An 18,710-nucleotide genomic window follows, 5' to 3' on the forward strand; every position below is an offset into this window, starting at 1 on the left:
ATGAGAAAGAAAGTCAGGACCGTGAGGGAACCTCCAGCTGGCGACAGATGGGGAAGATGACTGAGCCCCACATTGGAGCACTGGACTGAGCTCCCAAGGTCCCGATGAGGAGCAGAAGGAGCGAGAACATGAGGGAGAAAGTCAGGAACGAGAGGGGTGCGTTCACTCATGGAAACGGTGGGACAGAACTAATGGGAGATCACCAACTCCAGTTGGAATGGGACTGATGGATCATGCGACCAAACCCGTCTCTCTGAGTGTGGCCAACAGCGGGGGCTGACTGAGAAGCAAAGGACAATGGCTCTGGGCTCTGATTGTTCTTCATGGACGGGCTCTGCGGGAGCCTTCTCAGCTTGGTCGATCACCTTCCTGGACCTGGGGGGAGTTGGGAGGACCTTGGTCTCAGAATGGAACTAGCTCTTATAGACCAGGCTGGTCTCGAACTCACAGAGATCCGCCTGCCTCTGCCTCCCAAGTGCTGGGATTAAAGGCGTGTGCCACCACCACCCAGCAAATTCATCCTTCTTAACATATGCTTGTGGATACCAACTAAATAATAATTTACAAGATTTATTTATTGTAATTTTATACTTCTGTTTTGTTTGCATGTATGTATGTGCACTGCATACACATCCAGTGATCATGGGAGCCAGAAGAAGGCATTGAATCCACTAGACCTGGAGCTACAGATGATTGTGAATGACCATGTGAATCCTGGGAATTAAATCAGGTCATCGGTAAGAATAGCCAGTGATCTTAACTACTTAACTATATCTCTAGCCGCAATAATTATTGTTTCAAATTGTTTCAGTTATTTTAAATTACTTGTTCACAAAGAAAATGGATAAAATAACTCAGTTATTAGGAACACTACATTGGAGGTAAAGATGGCGTTCTTTCTACAAACATCTGGTATTTTCTTTCAAGGCCAAAGGAATTAACTGCACAGACTTGAAACAACAACTCACTTTTTGACCACGTACAGAGCACATGGAATTTTCCTCAGGAAATAGTCATTGCAGACAGATAGATACATGTGGGAGTCTATTGATTAGCTGTTGAATTCTAGAGATCATGCCACCAAGCAGTACTTGGAGTCCAAGTTTCCTACCTGCTTGCTTTTTATACCATCTGTCAAAATGGCAGTCTGCCAAATGACAGACTGCCCTAGACCACAGTTCCTCCCAAACAGATTTTCATGAGTCTATGTTTTAGCAATGCAGGATCTCACTTTCCTCAAATTCTTCCTTTACTTGTGTTCTTGAAAACAATCACCTGTCTAACACTTTTCACTTCATACAATCAAATTAAATGATTTTTAAATCAGAGCAATATGATATCACAAGTAGGCATGGCTTATACAGCTAGAAGAATTCCTGTTTTCTTCTTGACCACTCTGGATTTTTTGTTGACTTGCTTTATTTTTAAAGAGCATTTGCTAACAGAATCGGAACAAGGATAGGTTGATAGAAAAGTGTTGTTTGATACTTTTTTGGCACATTACCATACATTATTTCATAACTTCAAATGTTTATGCCAGTTCTTATGTAGGTAACTTTTCTTCTGATTCTTGATTAAACATGTAGCAGACACAGATATCATATGTGTTTTAAATTCATGAGGAGTCTGCTTTTATTTCACACAATGTGAATGTGAATTATTAAAGCAGCAAGTTCTCCCCACTGACACTAAGCTGTGAACACCTTCTTCTCCTAATAAGAGTCAAAATATCATTTAACTCTTCCCCAACTCCAAGGATCCATAAACTCTAAGCTTTGCAAAATGTGTATGTCTCTGAAAGCTTCCCTGACATTGATATAATATCAATATTTGATATAATGTGTGTGTGATGCATGTGCCAAAATGGATAGAGATTTGTACCTTTGTTACTCTCAAATGCATGTGATGTTAAACTTCCTTGAGATATATATGACATCCTTCAAAAACTTTTTGATAGTATTATCTTTATTCAGAAGATCAAACAGAATAAATAGCCCAACTCCTACCAGTGAAGAGGGGAAGATTCCCTTCCTATGACTGATCTTTATTTTGCAAAGGCAAACAGCTCTTAAAATATCCATGTTCTTTTCCTGTGTGCATTTCCAACACTCCAGTCTCTACAGGGCACTCAGCAGTAACGTTTCTGTGAGTGGAGGATGAACTGAACAGATGCCAAATACCTCAGGAAGTAAATGATAGCTTGGCGGGAGATGAGGGGTATGAGTCTCTAAAGCTTTGTCCGACTCTGAGTCAGCCTGAACAGTGACAAAGCCTGAAAGCATTTGATTTCTACCACACCAAATACATGCTGGCACCAAGTGGTTAGCCACAAGTTACAGCAGATGGGAAGGCTTTGACCTTCTCACAGAGCAGGGCCAGAGAGAGGCTTAGCAGGTAGGAGCAATCATGTCCTGGCAGATGACCTGGCTTGAATTCCCAGCATCCATGTAGAGGTCCACCACCTCTGAAACACTACTGTCTTTTCTTGTCTCTCTGGGCACTGGGCACATGTAGTGCACAGGCATACTTGCAGTCAAAATACTCATGCAAATAAAATTAAAATACATCTTAAAAAACCACACAGACACCAAACTTTTTCCATAGAGGTCATATGACAACATATTGAAATAATTTATCAGTCAACACTGGGGACTTAAGGCTTGTAAGTAACCTAGCAGGAAAGAAAAAAATGTGCAAAGTCTGTAGAAGTTGTACAATAATTAAAATAGTTCCTTTTGCTTCACAATCTAACTTGAAACAAGTCATTCAGACTTTACACTGAATTATGAACAAAGGTGGATTTTATTTTTTACTTTTACTTTCAATAGCTAATTAATGTAACACAATTTAATATATCTCAAATCCTAGCTGATTAAGGAGACTTTCATTACTTGAAAAATGATTTGAATTTCGAATTAATCAACTGAAAGATGAATTCATAATGGAATTCATAATGGAATACAGCATTCATAATGGGAGACTTTTAAATCAGTGGGAATACTTGTAGAAACAGGCAAACTTGTATGACCATGGCACCAATCACATAAATGTACAACAGTCGCTCAGCTTAGGCAACAATTTTAGGAAATGACAACATGTCAACCCTTAGGACTTTGGTGGAAGACCTGATACAGGGCTCTGATCTTGGAAATATGAGGAAGTCAACCAGTTTTTGATGTGCTATTCCCCTAACTTTAGTGATCTGAACCTGCTTTTGCACAAAACACAAAAGAGGAAATAAAAATAGAGGACTTTGAAAATTAAAAAAAAAGAGAGTAGTATAATGGGCTGGCGGAAATGAAAGAGATTCTAATAAGACATTCAAATAAATGAATCAATGGACCTCAAAGAAATGTGAATTTCTCCTGGAATCTCATGCTGGGAGAAGGAAAAGAGGCTAGCCAGAGGAAGAACTTCTCTCTCTTGGAAGACTCACAGTTCTAACAACTTGCTGTATCACATTACAGGATGAGACTGAAGTTCAGACAATGACTGATGAGTCAGTGCTCTGGGGACCACACCGTGCTGGGATTTCTTCACTGTGCACATCCTTAGACCTCCATTTAAACTTGAGTATCACTTCAGGATCGGAAGACAGACCCAGGAGGGGTCTTCAGATCCCGTTTTCTTTCTTCGAAATATGGGCACATTGAAGAAATCTTTTCTGTTTTCCTCTATAACTTTAACTCTTATAATGGGCTTATTGAAGATGAGTAGCTGGACCTGGCTTAGAGCACAGGTTGTGACCCCTCCCCAAGTACTGTAACAGTGGAGCTAGCCCCTGTAAATCAGAGTCTGGCAAGAGAATAGAGATGACAGAAAATACAGGGCTTAAGGGCCTAAGGGCAGATGGGGTGACTACTAATACACATACTCTAAGGACAGCAATAGAGCATCTACTTCACAAACAGTTTTTTTGATCCTTGCATCCCATTATAAAAAAAGGTACTTATAAGTCAATTTCAGTTGTAGCCTGAAGTTTGTATAAGGAAGCAAAAATTTGTTTCCCCAGAGAAACAGGAAGAGGGTTTATATTTTTTAAAGTAGTAACTTAAGAACAGGCATGCAGCAAACGTCTTTGTTTTGCAGTCTTTAAAGCACTATATGAAAGAGGGCTGGCAGAGGTCAGGGTACTCACAGGCCTTCTGCAAAACACTCAAGCAACAGGGTATCCCCTTTGAGGACAATCATTGTGGATGAACTGCCACTCTGAGCAGGAGGCAACAGAAGTTTGGGTTTCCTTTGTTTGATTGAATTTGCTGGAAGAGAAAAAAATGAAGAGTCAATTCTCTCTATAATAAATGTAGTAAAATTCTATGGTTCTTGTTTGTTCTTAAGCATGACTTCACATTGTTTTACATATACATATTGGTGTGCTTCTTCTTAAATAGATTCTCTCATTTAAAAAGTATCCAAGTAAGCATGTGTCTCTCAATTTCTTTACCAAATTTTAAAATTTTCACAATGTATACTACATGTTTCTGTTTAGAAATTGAATACTTATTCAAGACATTTTCTTGAAGACACCCTCAAGCTAATTATAGTCTGATTTTGTATTTTATAGTCTGATCATACCTTGCTATTTTTATGATTATGTATGTCTATTTAATTTCTTATTCTAAGTACTAGGATTGCTTCTAAAAAAAAAAAAAACACAGCTTCCTAAAGTATTTCATTGAGAATCCACACTGAGGAAACTTGACTTGAGTAGACACCAAGCATCATTGAAATTTATTTAGCTCTTCAGAAAATTTGTTCAAGTCTCAGATCCTCAAGGATACATAGTGTTTTAAGAAATAAATCATAGTAAGTCTACCCACTAAGTAAAGTTTGGAAAGTTTCATTTCTTTTTTTCTTAGTAATTTTAAAATATAAAGGTAAATTAGGATACTTCATTTACATTACATTTTGATATCTCTTCCAAATGTGAACATAAATTATTTTTCATATTCATTGCCAATGTGCCTTTATCTTTTGTGGAAAGACAATAAATACTGACCTTCTATCACAAGATATAATGAGCCATGTGCAGTCTGCTTTGAATTTTCTTGGATGGATTTATATATTAGAAACGATTTTTGAATTTATACTATATGCAATATCCTTTTATGTGCTTGAAGATACATATTCAGATTACAAATCCCAAAGAAAAAATGATGTTGGGGATGAGTCAGCACTCCTGAAATGGCACCCCAAGAGGAGCCTTATCCACTTCTGATAACATCACCAGTATATTAGAAATCTAATATACTGTAGCCTACATTATGTAGAGGTATTTATTTCATTCATGTATGTAGTTGTAATGAAGAAAACATGTCGACTATATAATTCAGGTTATAACTCAAGCATCTTAGATACAATTCAAGAGAATTGGAAATATGTTGAAAACTGCATTCTTTCACAGAGTTAGAGTATGTAGCGGTTTGTTTACCAACTTCTCTAATAAGTCTTGCAAGTAAAATTAATTCATTTAACTTTTCTAAATCCAGTATTTCTCTTCTTTTCTTGATATTAACCATTTATTTTTATTCCCTTTTGTAAAGTTATCAACTTCCCTTGCCTTTTGTGAGCTCCTAAAAGATCCAAAGTTATACACCATTTTATATACATATTTATGCACACATAAATATATATACACATTATATCTATACCTAAAACTACAGTTTCAAATTTATATGTTAATAATATGTAATTATAAGTTACTTATAAAGATAACACACACATGTATAACTACACACACATAAACATACACACACACACACACACACACATATATCACTTTGCTAAATTCTAAAACACAGTGGACTACAGAACTTTCTATACTAAAGAGTTACTTAATAGAAATATTAGCATTGCTTCTAGAAAACTTTTAGAGTAAATAAAAACATTCAAACTGAAATGACAATGAGTAACTAAAGGCAAAAATAAAAGCACAAAGGCGTCATATGAATGACTTACCCTTGGAACTAATTTCTGTGGATGAACTTGAATCATTAGCATGCTTTACTGAAATAAAAAAAATGGAAGAAACTAATACAAACATAATGGTCGATGCTGACATCAATAAAGTATGAAAAGTCAAAGTCATGCATTTTTTTAGGGAAAATTATGAAATGAAGTACAGCCATGCCCATTTGCATACTGTCTATGGAAATACACACATATATACATTATATATGTACATATACACATATATGCATATATATATGTATGTGTATTTATGGACCTTAAACTTGAAGTTGTGAAGAGACAAGTGTTAATTCTACCACAGAGACTTCAGACTACTGAAAAGCATCACAGAGAAGACCCCACATATCTTATATAGATAAGATAATGGAATAATAATCTTGGACCAAATTAGACAATGAAGTGGTCATGCCAACCTTCTGCTCCTCCAGAGACAATTACTCAGCCAGGAAGCTGCTGGGATTATTCTTTGCCTTTAAATCTTACCACTTCATCTCTCACTAATTACTTCTTCCCTTTTGGGAACTCGGACATGCATTTGCAGATTCAAGTAGGAAACAGAAAATCAATTCAGATAACTTTGTCAATTTGAGAAGGACAAAGAAAAAGCTTGATGTGATAAGAAATATAAATGGTGACTTTCTTTAGACTCATTTTTGTCTCCTTCATTTTCAGCCTGCTGATTTATCCAAGGTCACAGTGAGTCCATGCCTGAGATGTGCTTTATGCTCACTGAAAACGAGTAGATCCTGCAGACATTAAATGAAACTCATTTGTACTGTGAATGGAGATTTGATTTTCTGGCTGCCAGAGACAGAGCTACTGTGGATTTGCAGCTGCAGATGTCCCGATCATCTGTGTGAAGTCTCTGGAGTTTAACGAAACAATGACGGAAAATACAGAACCGGCTTTAAATGTCTTCGGAGAGAAGAATGAAATCATGCACATATTTGCATTTAGCACAAGTAAAGGAAGAATAAATTATTCAGACTTACAACTGTTCACAGTTAGTTTCATTGGCATTTTTTGTACAATCGTCCTTAATTTTGGAAATGCGGCAAAGCAACAGTAATCATTTCGACTGTCTTTTTCTTCCACATTTGCAAAATACAGATCTCCCTTTTGGCTCATGTATACTCTTTCATCTTGTTCAATGTGTTCCAATTCTGTAAGGAAAAAAAAATAAATAAAACCTTGTCACTGAAATGGGCTGCCCCTCCTCACAATGTGTATTAGACTTTTACATTTCTATTTTCTTTCATATGATTTATATGCGGTTGTGATGTTCCTTGTCTGTTCTTCCTATTTTTCTGCAGTCTGGTCTTAATAAAAGAGCAGTGAACGCGCAAACAGATAAAATAGGCAACAATGAAATCTTTGGAAGGTCAAGAATCTCACAGATTCACCAGCAGTCTGGGTGTTCCATCTTTCATTACCAATTGATCTCTAACTTTGCTCTGCGTTTCTGAAAACTGTCCAGTTCTAATAACAATCAATTATTACTTTTATTTTTGATGGCATTTCTCTGAAAAGTGATGCTGCAGCCACCAATCCCTCTGCACTGGGGTGAAGCTGTTTACTTCTAGGGTGAGTGAAGGCTACAAATCTTGCCTGCAGCCAAGTGTAGCTTCACTGACTCTCCTCTGGCTGCTGTACAAATATGATTTTCCTAAGTAACGTCAACACTCAGAAGGCCATTAGAAAGCATAGGACATAACAGTCTTTGTAAGAAGAGGCAGGCTTCAGTAACCACCAAAGCATTTTGAAAGACTGAATACACGGGCTGATACTGAATGTCTTGTAGGTCATTGATTTTATCAGGTAGAACTAAGTTAACTAACTTAGTTAACTTAGTATGAACTTGTCATACTAACAAGCAACTACCCCAAGTCACTTCAACTCTGACCTTACCTGTGTTCCAAAGATAAGGACTTTGGAAGGAATGTTTGTCACAGGACTGTCCTATTCTATGAATACCCCCCACCCCTTTCAAATACTGTAAATGAAGGAATGCAATGATTTTCTTGTGCCTTCACATATACATTCCAGTTTATACTCAGGAGAAAGGGTAGAATTTCAACTGTATCTAATTTTGAAATCTATTTGAATCTATATGAATGATTTCTTTCATTGGTTTTGTTACATATGATTACTTATGCAGTGCATGGAACTAAAGTGACCCAGATTGATGGAACAGAGCACTACTTACCAATATTCATCCAATAGATGTGCAAAGGTGGGAGGCCTTTGGGAGGGTTACAGGGTAAGACAATGGAATCCCCTTCTTCCACATCCATGGGTTCAATTTTTTCTTTGGGGAATTTTGGAACACCTGATAAATTGATCACCATGAGACATGAGACATTCATTTTTAATGTAACAATATTTTCTGTTATTAATCCCCAATAACATTCCTCTTGTCATAAAAAAATGAGCAACTAAGAAATTCAGCATCCCATTTCCTTGTTCTCATGAATAAAGCAAGATGAGGCTGCCCCCTGCTCTGACACAAGACCTTCTCTCTTTCTATTCCTCCAATTCTAATTCCCCAGTCTCACCCCCAGCTCTACCAGAACCAGATACACTGCAGAGCACCTTTGGCACCCTTGCCCACTCTCATCTCCCAAGTTATCCACCGATCTTCCCCTTTACAATTTTTTCCTCCACCCCTCAACTCCTAGCTTGTTTCCAGACCTGAAACCCACCAGGTATGCCCTGCTAATCCAAGAGCCACCCCATCTAAAGCAATAAGTAAGTGCAGAAGGCAGACACATAATTCTTCTACCACTCCTGAGATTCAACCCACATCTGAGCTTCATTCCAAACTCTTTAGCAGGCAATCTGATTAGGTCTTCTTTTCCTCTCTGAACCCATTCCTAAGAAATCACAAAGACCTTCTCCTCCAACCTTCCTTCCCCAAATTTGTCTCAGTGTCCCAGCCTCCAACATTAGCAGACACTCCCTGCAGAAACACCACCTGAGCAGGCCAGAAAAACAGGTAACACACAGCCATCACACTCCCTGAAAATCAAAGGAGGAAACAGAAACCAAGAAACAAAATAACTCAACAAAGACAAATCCAGAAATCACCACCTAGACCTATAATCATACCAAATATAGATGTGCAGATACCAGTATTAAATACAGTAACAGTCAGGACAATAGGTCTCTACTAGAGTTCAGCTATCCTACCACAGCAGGTCCTAAATATGCCGATATAGCTGAAATACAAGAAAAAGGAACCTAAAACTAAGTTTATAAAGATATTAGAGGTCTGCTGCAGGAACTCCTTCAGCCAATAGCCTTTAAGATACCAGTCTAATGGGGAATGGTCTCTTATACTTTAAAAAGCAGCACAAACTGGGCTCTCTCTCTCTCTCTCTCTCTCTCTCTCTCTCTCTCTCTCTCTCTCGCTTCTGGCTCCCTTTCTTGGGGCTAGACTCTCTGTTTCGTGTTTGTGAGGAGAGGACTGTTTGGGACGGTGATCTATAAGTTTTTCCCTTAAATAAATAACCACTTTTATTATCCATAATTCTTAACTGGTGTAGGATTGTTTTGTGGTTTCAGAGGTCCTTAAAGAGGAAATTAATAATTACCTTAAAGAAATCCAGAAAAGCACAAACCATGTGAAAAAATGAATAAATCAATCCTCAAAGAGTGCCAGGGAAACACAGAGAAAAAAATGGAGGAAATGAATAATTCACTTAAAAAAACCCAACAAAACAGAAATAAAGAGTTGAAAGAAATAAATAAAACTGTTCAAGACCTGAAAATGAAAATAGAATTGATAAAGAAAACACAAATAAAGGGAATTCTGGAAATTAAAAATTTAGAAATTGGAACAGGAGCTACAGGGGAAAGCTTCACCAACAGCATAAAAGAGACAGAAGAGATACTCTTCTGGCTCTGAAGATACAGCAGAAGAAATGGATACATCAGTCAAGGAAAATGTTAAGTCTAAAAAACTCCTGACACAAAGTATTCAGAAAATGTGAGACATCATGAAAAGACCAAATCTAAGAATATTAGGAATAGAGGATATGAAGAATCCCAGTTCAGAAGTCCAGAAGACATTTTCAACAAAATCATAAAAGCAATTTCCCTAACCTAAAGAAGGACATGTCTGTAAAGGTATAAGAAGCATACAGAACATCAAATAGTTTGGACAAGAAAGGAAAGAACTTTTGGCACATAGTAATCAAAACACCAAACATACAGAACAAAGAAGACTAAAAGCTGCAAGGGGAAAAGACCAAATAACATATAAAGGCAGACCTATTAGAATTTCACCTGACGTCTCAATGGAAACTCTAAAAGCCAGAAGAACCTGGAAAAAACATGTGGCAGTCTCTAAGAAACTACAGATGTCTGCCCAGAAATACCAAACCCAGCAAAACTTTAAACCAACATCAATGAAGAAAATAAGATATTCTATGCTGTAGCTAAATTGAAACAGTCTTTTCACAAATCTAGCCCAAAAGAAGATGTTAAAAGCAAAACTTCAATCTAAAAGGCTAACCACATTATGACAACACAGGAAATACATAATATCTCACACCAGCAAGATGAAAAGGAGGGAAACACACACACACACACACACACACACACACACATCACCACGACCACCACCATCACCCTCTCTTGGTATCAATGATCTCAATTCTGAGGGTACCTGGCAGTAGAACCAGGATCTATCCCTGTTGCATAAACTAGCTTGTTAGAGCCCATTCCCTCTTAGTGGGGTGCCATACTCAACCTTAATGTGGGGGAATGGGCTTGGTCCTGCCCCAATTAATGTGCCAGACTTTGTTCACTCCCCATGGAAGCCCCTACCTGTTGGGAGGAGTGGATGGGGAGAGGTAGAAGGGGGCAGGAGTAGGAGTGGGAAGGAGAACTGTGGTTGGAATGTAAAATGAGTTTAAAGAATTAATTCATTAATTTAAAAAAGGACTGAAAAGAAAAGACAAAAAAGCATTGAATGGTTGTTAAAACGTGATACATCCTAGAAATATACCTCAACTTCAAGGATAAACATAACTGCAGGGTACAGGTTGGAAAAATATTCTTAGTGAATGGACTAAAAATCAAGTTGGTGTAGTCATTTCAAAGTCTAACATTATAAACATTAAAACAAAATGAATTGAAAGAGATAGGAGAAGACATTACATTCTCATCAAAAGAAAAATCCACCAGAATGATCTTTCAATTCTTAACATCTATGTCCTAAATACAAAAACACCCAAATTTGTAAAAGAAATACCACTATAGTTTAAATCACTTATTCACCCTCATACACTCACAGTGGGAGACATCAATACCCCAAACTCACCAATGGTCAGGTCCTCCAGAAAAAATTAAACAGAGAAATAAACCTAATGTGTTATAAAAATTGTAACATTTACAAAATATTTTGCCCAAATATTAAAGAATATATTTTTCCTCTGCATCTCATGGAACTTAGTACAAAGTTGACCACATACTTAGATTCAAAGCAAGTCTGAACAGATACAAGAAAACTAAAATAAGTCCCTGTATCCTATCAGACCACATTGGATTAAAGCTGGATATCATCAACAGCAGAAGCAACAGAAACCTTACAAACTCACTGAAAATGAACAAATCTCTATGGAATGAAAAGTGGGTCAAGGCAGAAATAAAGAAAGAAATTAAAGACTTCTAGAATTCAATGAAAATGATTACACTGCACACCCAAACTTGTGGGTTGCAATGAAAGTGAGTTAAGAAGAAAAGTCACAGCATTAAATGACTATGTTAATTAAAAAATCAAATCAAACAAAAGACAACTAGCGTTGGCATAAATACATACAATGGAATTGGATTGATGCCGCCGACATAAATTCACACACCTATAGACATACAGATTTTTATAAAGAAGTCAGAAAGACACAATGGAAAAAAGAAAACATCTTCAGCAAATGGAGCTGGTCAAGCTGAATATCTGCATGTAGAAGAATGCTAATAGCTTCATACTTATCACCCTCTACAAAACTCAAGTCCAAGTAGATCAAAGACACCAACATAAAATCAGATACACTGAACCTAATCAAGGAGAAGAGAAAATGGGGAAGAATTTTGAACTCATTGGAGCAGGAGAAAACTTTCTCAGTAGAACATGGATAGCACAGGCACTCACATAAACAATAAAGGGGATCTCGTTGAACTGAAAAGCTTCTGCAAGGCAAATGACATTGTCAATCTGACAAAACAGCAGCCTACAGAATAAGAAAAGATGTTGACCAACTCCACATCCAGTAGAGGAGTAACATCAAAAATATATAAAGAACTGAAAAAACTGGATATCAGAAATCAAATAATCCAATTTTAAAATGGGAGTACAGATATAAATAGAGAATTTACAACAGAGGAATCTCAAATGGCTGAGAAACTCTTAAAGAATTGTTCAACATTCTCAGTCATCAAGGAAATGCAAACAAAAACTCACTCATTGGTGGTTTTTAAACATAAAGCAAAGAAAACCAGCCTACAAACCACAATCCCAGAGAACTTAGACAACAATAAGAACACTAAGAGAGACTTACATAGATCTAATCTACATGGGAAGTAGAAAAAGACAAGATCTCCTGAGTAAATTGGGAGCATGGGGACTTTGGGAGAGGGTTGAAGGGAGGAAGGGGGAAAGGCAGGGAGGGGAGCAGAGAATAATATAGAGCTCAATAAAAAATCAATAAAAAAAGAAAAAATTCCATCTCATACCTGACAGAATGCCCAAGATCAATAACATACATAACAGCTCATGGTGACAAGGATGTGGAACCAGAGGAGCACTCCTCTATTGTTGGTGGAAGTGCAACTTTTAATAGACACTATGGAAATCATTATAGCAGATCTTCAGAAAACTGGGATACGATCTACCTCAATATCCAGTTATACATCTCCTGGAAATATACCCAAAGGACACTCCATTTTGCCACAAGAACACTTGCTTAACCATGTTCATTATGGCTTCAATGATAATAGCCTGAAATGGGAAGTAACCGAGATGTCCCTTAACAGACGAATGAATAAAGAAACTGTGATACACTTACACAATGGAGTATTACTCAGCTGTTAAAAAATGACATTATGAAATTTGCAGATAGATGGATAGAACTAGAAAGAATCATCTTAATGAGGGAACCCAGAAAAAAATGTGGTGTGTAATCATTTATAAAAGATTATTAGCCATTAAGCAAATGATAACTGAGGTTCAATCCATCGACAAAGAGAGGTTAAGCAAAGAGGAGGTTCTCTGGGGGCAGTGCAGGGATCTCCCAGGGAGGGGGAAAGAAAATGGATTTTAGAGGTGGACTGGGGGTGGATGGAGACTGGAGAGGGGAATCGGGTTGAGGGGGAAGTGGGGTAGAAGGAGAGAGTTCAGGGAGAGACTACAGGGATTGGGGGTAGGGCATTAGGGAGGTGGTGTGGAAATCTGGAGCAGTGCAAACTTCCTGGCATCTATGTAGGTGAGCCTAATGAGAACTTCCAATAATGGAGGTTACAGAGTCTCGATTGGCCATTTCTAGACGAGGCTTCCATTGGTGCGCCCAGGTACATTCAATTGAGTTGTTGACCACTGGAATTCCATGGAAACCCCCAAACAACACAGGCTGCTGTTCAAACAAAGGGCTTTTCTCTTCCAACCGACAATGTTGCCCCATTGCCAAGGATAACGCCCACACAGTTCATTAAATGTGGAAAAGTCAAGCTGGTCCCAAAATAAAGCCCTCACCCCTATATTTTAGTCTCTTTGGTATGGGAAAGTACTCCGAAGGCTACCAGAAATGTGGACACCAAGCCAGTCACAAAACCTTTGATGTACAATCTGTCCTGCCTACAAAATATGCTAGGCCAATGTAGTACAGAAGCTGTGGAAATAGTCAAGCAATGTCTGATTTGACCTAAGGCCCACTCCATGAGAAGGAACTCACATCCAATTCTGCTTGGGCAACCAAGAAACAGAGGTTAGATAGCCTAGACTTCTACAGTAACATCAAACACTATCAATCTTCAAAAAAATCAATAAAATGATTCCTAATGATATTGTGCTATACTCATAGAACAGGGCCTTTTCCTACCACCATTGGAGAGCTTCTCTTAGGCAGAAGATGGGAACAGACGCAGAGACCAGCAGCCAGACATTACGCAGAGAGAGTCTAAATTGGAGGTTTCCTCCAAATCCCTCCTCTCAGAGCTCACCGAATCCCTTGAAAGTGGAGGTGTAAAGAGTGTACAAGACAGAGGGCATGGAACACACCAGGAGAAGAAGGTCCTCTGAATCAACTAAATAAGTTCATAGAGACTGAAGAAGAAGTACAGGGCCTACATGGGCCTGCACCAAGTACTCTGTATGTATATTCTAGCCATAGGTTTAGGATTTTTATGGGACTCTGGACTATGAACGGGGAGATCTCTGACTCTTGTGCCTGCTCTAGGGAGCCCTTTCCTCCTGATGGGTTCCTGTGTCAAATTTCAATATAATAGTTTCTGCTTCATCTTATTATATTTTATTGTGCAATGTTTAGTTGTTATTTCTTAGAAGTCTGTTCTTTTCTAACGAAAGGCAGAAAGGGAGTAGATCCACAATGGACGGAAGGTAGAGGAGGACCTGGAGAAACTTCATCCAGGCTATATTGCATGGTAAAAAGATCTATTTTCAACAAAAGGGGGAAAACCTGGCATGAGCTTTTGTACCGTTTTAAGATACTTCCTGGACACACAAAGTGGCACATTGGGTAAGACTGAAAATCTGAGTTCATTCCCTGGAATCCATATGGTAGGAGAAAACTGATTTCTAAAGTTGTCCTCTGGCCCCCATGCATGTGCTCTGATACAACCATTACATGATACACACATGCACACACACATACACACACACACACACACACACACACACACACACACACACACACACAAAGAGAGAGACATAGAGAGACACAGAGAAAGAGAGAGAGAGGAAAATAAATTAAAAAACATTAAAAGATGTTTCTGCATGGTGAAATCATTAACCAAAATAATTTTTCTTGTGCTCTGAATAAGGCATATAAACACTCATGCATGTTTTCTTCCCTGAGGTACAATGGAAACCACAAGATTTGTTCATTTTAGATTTTAGTTCTCACAGGCATGATATCATCTTTTTCCAAACACTGCGATTTCTTCTCTTGGGTTTATGTTGCCTATCTCTGGCTTTATTGCAAAGGCAGTGAACATGACTGGCAAATACCCTATTCAGATCCTTAGCTATACTAAACAAACAAACAAATCATAACTCACACAAGGAAATGGGAGAGAGCAAGTTTGACCACTCTAATTTGCAAAGAGAGCTACCCACCTTGGGATCACTCTAATAAATGCAATTTCAAATAATGCATCTGATATTGGAAAGGAGGGTTTCAATATCATGTCATCCTAATGCTGGAATCAGTTTCCCAAGTATGAGAAGAATGAAGTCAGAACATCAGAGGACTGGCAGTCAACATCAATGCTCCAAGTTCATATAGAATATTTACACCTATATGAATATTCAAAGTGTATTCTGTCTGAACATTATAGAGCTTTCGTCCACCTTAGCGAGGAACTTGGCATTGTGGATTCACACAGCTCCTGATGCGGGACAATGGCTAGAGGATGACTTCTACCAGCAGTCCTGGCCTGATGAGATTTTTTTTTAAAATATGTGTCCTAATTTTTTTTTAACTTAAGCAAAGATTTACAACATATTACCATATTTTCTGGAAATCCAAGGCTTTTTAAATCTCAGTTTTCACATGTGTTGCCAGTCTCTACAAAATTTATTTTGAAAACTGTTGTTCATTTCTTCTATATTTATCATATAGTTCTTTTTCCCCTAACCCATTCTCAGTCTTTGGGGAAATTGTCTGACATTTTGTTGTATCCAGGTACCAGATATTTAAAAGCAATTGCTTTATATCTAAAATCAAGAACTTTTCCAAACTGAGTATTGTCAGAGGCAGTGGGCTATTATAGTGCCATAGTAAGTTGGGCAGGGAAGCTTTAAAATCTACACATTCAACCATATTGCGGTTCCCTCTTAGTAATCAGACTTATGCCAGATTTTTTTGAGACATTGGCAGGGTATGTGAATTACAGCTATCCTTGAACTATCCTTTTGTTATTGGTATCATAAATTTCCTACTAAAGGCACATGTTTAGTACTTCACTGTTAGCACACCAATGATAAAATAACATGCCAGCTAAAGCCCTGGCACTGATTGACAGGACGTACATCTTACCCATATTCAAATTTAATAAATCTGTTCCCTACTCAGACTTGAAGTTCTAACCATTTATTTAGCGTCATTTGCAACACTGAGGCCCAGTGTACACTGGTATGTAAGTTAGCCATATGTTTGGGTTTCGATGAATCTGTTTATACTCAGAATCAAAGGACAACTTGGGAAGCAAAACACACATAAGAAGAGAAAAGAGCTTCCATCTCTCTCTCTCTACACACACACACACACACACACACACACACACACACACACACACCAGTCACAGCCACAGGATGTGACCATTCATATTTGGTTTGCTGTGCTCTCTAAAGTCACTAATGTTAAGGCTCATGTAAAAACCCCAATTGCCCATGTGTTCCAAACTAAGTCTCCATGGTTTCTACTGGCAGATGCTAGAGCTTTAGAGATGTGAGACCTAATTTTAAGTTATCATGTTATAGGGAGGGTGATCTTGAAGGGAATTATGGAACTGCAGTCCTTTCTCTTTCTCTTTGCTTCCTTACATTCTCCTGTCCCATTGTGCTTCTGTCATCTGGCCCAAAGCAATAAGGTCATCCCATCATGGACTGGACAATGCATAATTGTGAACTAAACTAACTTTTGTCTCATTGTAAACTGATTTTCTCAGAGATTGTGCTGTGGTGGCAGAAATCTGATGAATACAACTAGGAAAATGGCTAGAACAGGAAGGGAACCTAATAATGATGTGCTGACGTCACTGAGGTCTATGCCATAGATATCCATCCCATTTAGTGAAAGGATAAGCATAACTAATGTAATCTGTTTGTTGGGCTCTTTCTCTCATCCTCTCCCTACGAAGCTCAACTATGATATAAAAATAGCAAACTAAACATCGTGAATAAAAATTTTCTTTATATTAAATAACAGCCTGATAACAAAAACAGACTAAAACTAGAACCACTACGTTTCCAGCACTGTGAAAATAAAATAATTCCTTAAAGCATAAGAGAAAATCCATTGTTAAATGAGGAAGCTTGGAAAAGTATTATTCATGAACTCTGAAGCACTGGAGTGGAGGTCACATGATGAAATATTTTCAAGACAGCGTGGAAACGATTTGTAAGAAATCTCATCCTTTTTACTTGCTTCTGCAGCAGCAAAGAAAGAGAGCAATTACCGACATTAAAGCCCTGATCTTTGATCCATAGACTCTTAACTGCAACACTGTCATATTCTGACAAGAATTATCCCCATATCACCATAATTTCTCTGATAAGGCTTAGGTAATAAGAGAAAATATTTTTAAAGCCTGTTAATTGTTGTATCTTATAGGCAGCTGTCCCACTTCTCTCTTGCAGTAGGTCTAGCTATTGCTTTGTTTGTCTCCATAGCAACCACTTGAATTCAGGCTAAGGACCACCCTAACATCTTGTCTTTTACTATATACATTTAATCTCTTTCAACCTATATTTCTAACCTAATTTAAGCTAAAATATTTATAATAGAGACATAGATTTATGAAAACACAGACAGAGCAGTCTCCGGGCCAAGAAAAAAAATTAGTGTGTGTTTGGGAATATGCAAATTTTAATTTTAAATATATTCTTTCTAAGGCTCTTTGCATCCATTGGGACATAAACCAAGATTAGAGAGTGAATGCCCCCCACAAACTTAAACTTATGCTGAACATTCTGTGAGGCTACCTGATAGAACTTCAGTGACTTTGGAGAAAGGGAATATTGCAAGTCCAGAGCTAAATGATCTTTAGTGTCCTTGGTATTCTGATCACCTCTATTACCTCTAACCCCCTTGTGATTATTATAAATATTCTTATGTGACATGCAAAAAGATCTCAGCACTCTTCCGACCATCGCCAATGAGTGACATCAGACAGCATCTGTTGCCTGTAGCAGAGATTTTCACACTGCACTGTAACCTACATGCCTGATATGCCCACCAACATAGCCTTAAAATTCCTTCTTTGTTTCATTACTATAAATATGTTAGCAACTTTTGCCAGACTGGAATGTGGAATTTGGGGCATCCTGAATCTCTGTAGTCAGGCTGTCGTTAGTCAGAACTGACTCTAGAATAAGCTTTCCCTGTGATGTGAGGCCCAAATTGTTGCAACAGTACATTCCACTACAAATGAAATTAGATTCTGTCTGTGCATGCTATGCTTGTACAAATAAATAAATGTATAGATCAAACACAAATGCTGGTACCCTCCAAATTCTTGTTGTATGGGGAAAATCACAGATACCTGGGTAAGAAAAGTGGGGTAACCTACGTGAATTCATCTTTTAGGAGGTTGCGACACTACATCCTATGATAAAGGATTGATATATGCCTTCATTGTACTTATATCTTAAGACAAAACTCTAATAGGAGAGAGGACACTAAAGAGAGTCACTTGTGGCCCTTCCCTTTGGCTGTTACACTGTTGTCTCTTTTCTATTTGCAAATTTACTGTGTTTAACAATAATGCAGAACTATGAGCTGAAG

At 37.8% G+C, this 18,710-nt stretch overlaps 1 protein-coding gene across 3 annotated transcripts in view; it reads right to left on the bottom strand.

Annotated features, from left to right (window-relative positions):
* The window catches only part of Chl1 (cell adhesion molecule L1 like), an 84,872-nt gene that overhangs the window by 54,518 nt on the left and 11,644 nt on the right, over window positions 1–18,710 (bottom strand). For 2 of the 3 annotated variants that reach the window (XM_038319835.1, XM_038319833.1), the window contains exons 4-7: window positions 8,177–8,299; window positions 6,963–7,133; window positions 5,959–6,006; window positions 4,139–4,259 (exon numbers count right to left, since the gene is read on the bottom strand). In XM_038319835.1, coding sequence (XP_038175763.1) covers window positions 4,139–4,259; window positions 5,959–6,006; window positions 6,963–7,133; window positions 8,177–8,299 — 463 coding nt within the window. The remainder of the gene's footprint in view (window positions 1–4,138; window positions 4,260–5,958; window positions 6,007–6,962; window positions 7,134–8,176; window positions 8,300–18,710) is intronic. The other variant, XM_038319834.1, reaches the window with a different exon arrangement.

The sequence above is a fragment of the Arvicola amphibius genome, chromosome 2, assembly GCF_903992535.2.
Source record: "Arvicola amphibius chromosome 2, mArvAmp1.2, whole genome shotgun sequence".
Lineage (NCBI taxonomy): Eukaryota > Metazoa > Chordata > Mammalia > Rodentia > Cricetidae > Arvicola > Arvicola amphibius.